General features: G+C 42.7%; 1 protein-coding gene across 1 annotated transcript in view; it reads left to right on the forward strand.

Annotated features, from left to right (window-relative positions):
• Positions 1–3,158: 3,158 nt before the first annotated feature.
• ALK (anaplastic lymphoma receptor tyrosine kinase) overlaps positions 3,159–8,195 on the forward strand; it is a 607,969-nt gene continuing 602,932 nt past the window's right edge. The window contains exon 1 of the mRNA XM_019527591.1: positions 3,159–3,402. Within this exon, the coding sequence (XP_019383136.1) occupies positions 3,324–3,402 (79 nt within the window). The 5' untranslated portion in view covers positions 3,159–3,323. The remainder of the gene's footprint in view (positions 3,403–8,195) is intronic.

Here is an 8,195-nt window from a genome sequence, read left to right on the forward strand (position 1 = left end):
TAATGACCTAGTCATAAAAAGCCACCAGGTTGGTCTGACAGGACCTGCCGCTGATGAACCCAAATGCTCCCTGACTCCACTCTGTTCCCTGTTATCCTATATATCCTCCATGCTCAGTTCCATCCCATGAGAACCCATCATCCTTGTCACCCCCTGCCGATCTTGCCCCCCAGCATCCCTGTCACCCCTTCCAACCTTGCCCCCTCACTGCCCCATGAATCCACTGCACCCTGCACAAACCTGCCCCCATAATGACCTACCTCCTCTGTCCCCTCACCATTCCCCTGATGCCCCACTGAGTCCTCCTCTGCCCTTCTGAGCACCCAACCCTCAGTGTAGTCCCTGACACACTTGGGCTGTCCTTGCCAACAATCTTGCCCCAGCCCCCTTCACAGCCTGTTGTAGCCCCAAAGCCCCCATCATACCTCTTACCCCCAAAGTCTGTCTGTCCCTCACAATCCTCAATCCATAACACCCAACATCCTTTACTCAACAGGCTCCCTTTCCCCCAAAAAACCCCTTGGTGCCTGTGACCCTGCACCCCCACATCTAGCCCTCTGTGGCCTTTCCCTCAGAACCCCTCCCAAACAATTCCCCCCCCAACCTGTCTTGGCCCCTGATCATGGGGCAGGTGGGGGCCAAGCTGTAACTGCCCCATCTCTCCTCCCCACCCCCAACGTAGCTGACTTCCACTACTCTCCATCCTCAACATGCAGAAATGAACAGTTGGGGCTGGAGGAAGATTCACTTCAGCTTCTTGTAGCACCCCTATGCAGGAAAGCCAGCCTTTCTGAATCCACCCATACTCAGCTTAATGTCGTCATGGCTGTGTTGCTGGTTCAGCCTTCATCACCTACTGAATGACCCAGAAAAGGGTCACTGCAGTAACTTACCTCTTTGCCTCATTTCTGCAACTCCCTCCTGTCTCTGAATGCTGTGCTACCTGCCTTCAACAATGCCTGTCCCCCTCCTTGCTCATCTCTGATTTTGTTGTGAGTTTGAATCCCCTAGGAACAAAGCCACTTGCTGTGGGCTTCTAGGCAATGTGCACCTTTATGGACAGGCTAGGGTAATGAGGAGAGAAACAGGATACCAGGACAAAAGAAAGTATAGGTTGATTAGTGGGAGATCAGGGTTGTTGTTAACATCTGTGGAATTAAGAGTACAAATCATGTAGACACTAATGAGCCATGAAATCAATTGACTGTCAGCTCACCTGTATAGAAATGTACCTGTCTCTGTTGGACAGTTTGCTTAAAACATTTCAATGGAGCAGGAATCAGAGGGGGTACAACTGCCCCCTGCCCCCCCCCCATGCACCTCAGACCAATATTTGCTAATTGTTTGGAGATCTATGAATTTAAAATGCCACCAAAGCTGCATGGATGGGAGGGGATAGCTTACACCATTGTTTCCCATCCTTCATCTGTTCAGTTGATGTTCCTGCTTCCAGAGGTTTCAGTCTAAGGCTAACAATTCAAATCTTTGCTTTTTAAAATTAATACATGCATCAAGAAAATGATATAAAAAGTAAGAGGGTGGATTTATCTGACCATGTGCTTTGGGCCTGATTGCTGGATTTGCTATGCATTCAAAACTCCCATTGATATCAGCACAATTGTAAGTTTTTTTTTAAATCTGAGTGCTAGTTGGTGGAGCTAAGCTTTTAACTTGACGACCTGGTGAAAACTGCCTAAAAGGCTAAGAACCAGTGCTGTAGGTTTTACTCTTTCATATCATTTGTTATTTTCCTCTAGAAATGTTATGTCATTTATAGTATATTTTGGTGTCGACTGTATAGTATATGATCTTTGTTGAATTTTTTCATTAAGATTATCGCTCTCAAATATTGCTACAGAATTCTGTCTGAATTATGTCTGATGGATCCTGCAAACATTGATCTAATATCCTAGCTTTATGTGCAATTTGATAACAGCCTGATAATTTCCCCCCTGGTAAATGTACCGAGAGAATAAAAATAACACAATCCAGTTTGCTGAATAAATCAGAAGAATATTAGAATCCAAATTGGAAATATGTATTTAGGAAGACTGCAGGCTTTGGGCTAGTGGTAATAAGGTGCAGAGTGTTTCAGCTCTGCTGTTGAGTAGGAATCCAGAACAGTTCAGTAGTGAATGGAGTCATTGCTATCTGGTGGCTGTTCAGTAGCCAGTGTAGAATGAGCTGCTCATTCAAAGTGCTAGTAGATGTATGACACAAGATGGTATCCTCCAGATACCATCTTGGTGTTCAGTACAAGAACCACCTTTTGAAGTAAATTGGTGCTATGCAGGCACTGGTATCCAAAGATCTGAAGCACTTTATAAGCATCTTGGAACTAAATTTCATGTTGTCCTTGTGAGATTATAAATAGTCTCTTCCCCTCTTTATAGATGGAGAAGAAGGGAAATGAGGCACATTATGGTTGGAGGGAGGCCTGCTCCAAATTTGGCTGAACTTAGTGAGAGCCTTTTTGTTGAACTTCCTGAGAAATGAATGAGTCCCTAAGGACCTGATCCAGAGCCCACTGACGTCTACGGAAAGAGTCCTATTGTCTCTCAAAATTTCTGAAACAGTTCTCAGTTCTATCACAGACAGGTCATTAAGGATGATAACACAAGTCCTTCAAGATCCAGTTTTGTGCCTTAGCCAGCCCCAAGCCAGCAGAACAGTTATTGCCATCTCCTCTCAGCAGTCTTTTGAAAGGGGTGAAGCACTGAACAAGCAGAAAACATGAAACATTTCATATTTCATGGCTCACCTGCACTGTTGGTGTCCCTGTAGAACCTGTGTTGTGTACAAGTAGAGTCAGTGGCATTCAATAATGTCAGTGGAAGTTAGGTATGTAAGGCTGTGGTCTTTGGATGGAGCAAGAACCAAAGCATCAGGGTACAACCAAACCACTGCACCGCTAAGAATGGGTCTAGTCTTCTATGTAACCCTCTGAAACTCTGCCTCCTCATTTCTCCTCCTCACATGATACCCTCTGGAAATGAGGCAGTGTACCCACTTAAATGGAGCACTTAGTACATGTCTCCTGCCCTAGATGTGCTCGTGGGAGTGTGCTCAGGGAAGCTAGATTGCATGCATCACATCCTAGAAATGAGGCAGAGTTGGGGCAGTAGGTGAGGAGCACATCTTAGTGATGTTTTAGGGAGTGGCACAGAGGCAGTATAAACAATTCCATATCGTGCCTGGCAATAGTGCCTTCAAGCATGTTCCTCATGAGACTTCCTGCCAACTGTCTCCTTCACCAGAAGCAGTATAGCTATGTTGGGATAATTAGCACTAGAATGAAAGCCAACTAGCCCACCTGAAGACCTATGTGGACTCCCCTATGCATCTGGGTTGGGAGGCAACTGGATCAATATGGCATGCTTGAAGGTGCTGCTACTGGAGAAGGTCAGTTTACCACAGAGGCATAACTGGGTACGTCACTTCGGGTGGTGACCGTGCATGGGACAGTATCAGTGGCTGGGCTGCTGGTGGTGGCAACAGAAGCTGAGTTGGCAGCACAGCAGCTGGTATTTTTGTGCCCTGCTCCAACTCAGTGCCCCAGTCACCCCTCCCCTTAGCTACATTACTGCTTTAACATGTAGCTAGGGAAAGAATACCATATTTACTCACATACAGCATGCACCTTCCCCCAAAAATTAGCCTTCTAAAGCTTGAGCGCATATCTTAAACAGGGGAGTTAATTTTTTTTACCCAGAAGAGAAGAATGGAGATATGGTTGCTGCTACTTTTCCTTCTATTTCTTCCAGAAGCTACATGGAGGGTGGAATGGAGGCCATTGGGGCAGAGCTGTAGCGGATACAGTGGTATGGTTGTAGCTTGCTTTGATTCTTGTTCCACCCAAAATTTAAAACCAAATGTCTGGCAGCAGCAGTGGCACTTCTCTTCAGGCAGTTCTTGAGGTACTCAATGGACTTCATGGCTCATTACAATCCAACAGATTCCTCCTAATTTTTCTTCGCTCTGCAGATAGTCTTAATACTCTACTAATCACACTAGCTTTTTTTCAGCAATTTTGCTGTCTGTTGGCTACCTTTTGGTTTCTCTTCTCATATTTCACAGCCCTGCAGGCTGTTCTTAGTTCTTTTCAAATGGAATCCAGTCTTTAGCAACAGCTATAGTTTCAGCTTTTGGCTGAGCAGCCAAGAGGTGCTCGTTCAGCTGTGAGAAAGTTAAAACTGTAGCGTCTTCCCGAGCAGGAAAGGGAGGATAAGTGATCTGAAGGTTAGGCTATGTCCCTGCTCTGAGTGTCCATAACACTGGGAAAAATCTCTTTCCCCCCTCCATTTTGCCTTTGTGAAAACAAGGTATGTGTCTTATTTCGGAGCACATAGTACCTTTTTGATTTGCTTTAAGGGCCTGATCCAACTCCAGTCTGATGTTAATGGAAGTCTTCAATTTGCCCTTCACAGGATATGAATCAAGCTCTAACCAGCCTATATTTTACAAAGTAACATATAAACAGTACTTTGTAGGGGCCTCAACCCAGTGGTGTAACAAGATATGGGTGAGCAAGAGCATTGGCCCCAGGCATTGATTTTAGAGGGCACAAGAATGGTGACCACTGCCAACCCAGCTGCCACTGGCCTCCCAGGTGCAGAAATTGCTTGTTATGCCTCTTCTCAACCTATCAACCATTACTTTGTGTCATTCCAGTGAGCTCAGTGGTTCTACTGTAAAAAAGGATTCATGCAGGACTCATTTTTTAGTTTTACCAAATTTCCTATTTCTCTAGAATCTCAAGCAAAATCGCAACACAGCCTATCAGTAATGCGAGCAGCATCCATTTCTTTTTACAATTTCCTTTTACAATTTTTCTGTCTTATCAACTGCTATAGATGCTTCCCTTCCTTTCTTAAGAATATAAGAATTTCTGGTACATCCTGACTGAACTGTAAAAAGACAGCGTTGAATAGCTAGAGAGATTGAAAATAGAGGTCTGCAGCTCTCTGCTCCTTCACACAATGTTAGAGCAGCCCATGTGACAAGTAAATGTGTCCACTCTTGAAACTTAATTCTCCTAAAAAAGAGAGGCAGTACAGCTAAGAAAGAAAATGGCACTAAATGAGACCATTCTTTTGTCAAAAGCTATAATGAAACCAAGGGAAAGAGACAAAATCAGTTCATTCTTATTTGTAATTTGCAGATTGCAGTCTTGTCCTTCATTTAGATGTAGTGTTGATGGGCTCAAAATTGGCTCTTGGTATATTCCACAAGCTTTTTTGCTTGATACTGGTTTATCTGTCCCAGTTGTTTTTCTTTCCCTTCCAGTAAAATTGGCTGCTAAAACTTATGAAATTTGCAGTGGCTGTCGGGTTTCTTTTAATGTTTGCTCTATTATTTCCTAGTCAGTAATGGTAAATGCGTTTCATGTTCCTCCTTGCTGGAAGCCTAGGAGACTGAGCCATTCATAATTATGAAATTGGTAGTTGTTCTCTAGGTTCATTCATAAGTAGTGATTTACATTATTGATTTTTTTTTCCCCCCTATAATTGCTTGAATCCCACACTTTGAGCTGGTTCCTTCTGTCTGGGAGGATAGGCAGATAAGGATAGGATTTCTCAAAAGCCCTGAGTGAAACTGGAATACAGAGACCCGCTAAAAGCCATCTAGACACTTCTGAGAATCTCGCATTTAGTTCTTAGTTAGGGCATCTGATTGTGGAAATGGATCAGTAGGTGTGCATGGTAATTCATGTCTATCAGTAAGGGTTTAGAGAAAATGGGACTTATTAGAGCAGGGCCAACTTGTTCTTCAAACAGTTCATTTACCAAAAAATTAAGTTTTTGTTGCTCTGAACCAGAGTTTGCCAATTTGGGGTTGAATTTAGCAGCTAGCTTAAGCTAAATAAAGAATTTGGAAATAAGGTTATGATTCATTTTACCATTTCCAAAACAAACTCTTTCAATTCATTGGGCTTGATCAGGGGTGGATAGGGGAGTATGGGGTCGGGGTAGGAGGGGGAAGTGCACTGGCAGAGTTGTACCCATCCTTTGATTCCTGCTTTACCCAAAGTTTAAAACTAACTACATATCAGTGGCAGCAGCATTTCTGTTCAGGCATCAGAAAAAGTGTCAAATTTATGACTCATTTAAAATCTACCTGATCCCTTCTACACTCTTCATTCCACAGATGTTAATGACCTTCCTTTCCTTTTGAATCATCTTGATGTTCCACTAATCAAGCTAGACTTCCTTCTGCAATTCTCCTGTCTATTAGCTGCTCCCGGTAACATAGCTGCTATTTCACTGCCCTACTGACTGGTTTTAACGTATTCCAATGAAGTTATATTGTTATATTTAACATTCCAATGTTAAACTGAATAATGTAACCATAGGCTCTTAGTATATTAGTGAAACTTCTGGTTTCTTTTTACCTGGAGAAAAATGTGTTGTATTATATGGGAGGATGCACTCATCATGTGAACCTACCTTTTCAAAATCCTATTCATGTAAGGTTTACATACTACTTGCAAAAACTCTCACCTCTATCTTATACCCATTGGTTGGGGTGTTTTCATAAGGTGTGGGATACCAAAGCTCAAATCTCTTCACTGCCTGACTTGGAGCAGGGATTTAAACACAACTCCTACCTCTCAGAAGAGTGCCCTGCCCACTGAGCTGTAGGGTATCTTGGGGCTGGGCATATTCAGTGCCTCCTGGTTTGTAAAGTGGAGCAGTTTCATATTCACTGGGCCAGAATGAAATTGTGTAAAAGAAAGCACCTCTTCTGGTAGCTAGATTACTTTTAAGATGGGGGGCTAATATAAACCTAATTACTGAATCAGGCAGAGAGGGGATTTTGATCAAGGTCTCCAACACTGGTGGGAGAGGAACCTAATGCTGCCCCTTGTTTTTGTAAATGGTGAATTTACTTTCCAAGGTGAATTCAGCCTTTGCCTTTTATTAATTTAAAAAAAAAAAAAAAGAAATGTGGAAATAAAATGAAAAATATCTGATTTTGATCAAATGAAATGTTTGGGTATGTTGACAGTACTCTCATCCCACTACACTACCTGTGGCAACTTAAAGGATGGTGTTATTTCAGGCACCATGCTTGGGAGCTGTGTATGAGGGTTGTTCCTGAAATGCTTAGGAACAAGTTAGACTCATACTTGTGGTTTCAATAGGCATGGTCCTGCCATGAGTAGGTGGTTGAACCAGATGACCTCCTGAGGTCCCTTGCAGTCTTACTTTTGTGACATGGCTATAGATATTGGGGTGAGGGGACGATGTCAGATCCTAAAATTGATAAAGTTACTGTGACACAATACTCTTAGACTTTTGTGAGGCATTTGATTTTAATCCAGCATGACATTCTGACTTTTTCTTTCTTTCTTTCTTTCTTTTTAAATAAAAGTGCTATATGAACTCCTTGTAGCCCATTTTTTACTGGGTTAAAAACTAGCTAACCACATCTCAAAAGTTGATTGTAAAAAGGGAATCATCGCTGTGTAGATATTACTTCAACAGGGATCTCACACAGTTCAGTTCAGTTCTTTGTCTGGTGTTAATCAATATATTAATGAGTTGGAAGAAAATATAAAAGCGTATTGCTGGTAAAATTTGCAAATTGCACAGCAATCTGAAGCATGATAAATACATTTGGACCAGCGAGTTACACCAGCCAACCCATCCATGTTCCTGGTGAAAGTAGGGTCATTTGAACAACATATATTTTAATAGTCAAATCTGTGGCCTGAGAACAAAAAGTGTAGGATGAGGGATTATATCTTGGAAAGCAACAACACTGAAAAGGACTTGGGGATCTTGATAGACGAGCATTATTAGATCATGGTGCAATGGTGCATTTTGGGGAAGAAATGCAGTCTTTGAATGCAGATGGAGAATATCAAGTGGAAGAAAGAAGGTGGTGTTAATTCTGGATATGCCATTAGTACACCCATTACTGGAATACAGCGTCTAGTTTGGTTGCTAGACTACATACAGTAAAGATGTTTGTATCTCCTTTGAATACAAGATGACCACCCCCAACCCAATAATTAGATTCTTTACACGGAAAATGTATAAATCTTCCATATATAGTAACTAATTAGTGGGAGGTCATCTTTAAATGTGTCTGCCCGCCCCCCGACACCCTAGACAGCTATGGCAGGGAAACCAGTGGTGGGGGGTGAGGAGCCAGTCCCCAGCCCCTTTTGTTCCTTTGTGCCTGCCCCT

The sequence above is a fragment of the Gavialis gangeticus genome, unplaced genomic scaffold (assembly GCF_001723915.1).
Source record: "Gavialis gangeticus isolate Ggan-Ray unplaced genomic scaffold, GavGan_comp1, whole genome shotgun sequence".
Taxonomy (NCBI): domain Eukaryota; kingdom Metazoa; phylum Chordata; order Crocodylia; family Gavialidae; genus Gavialis; species Gavialis gangeticus.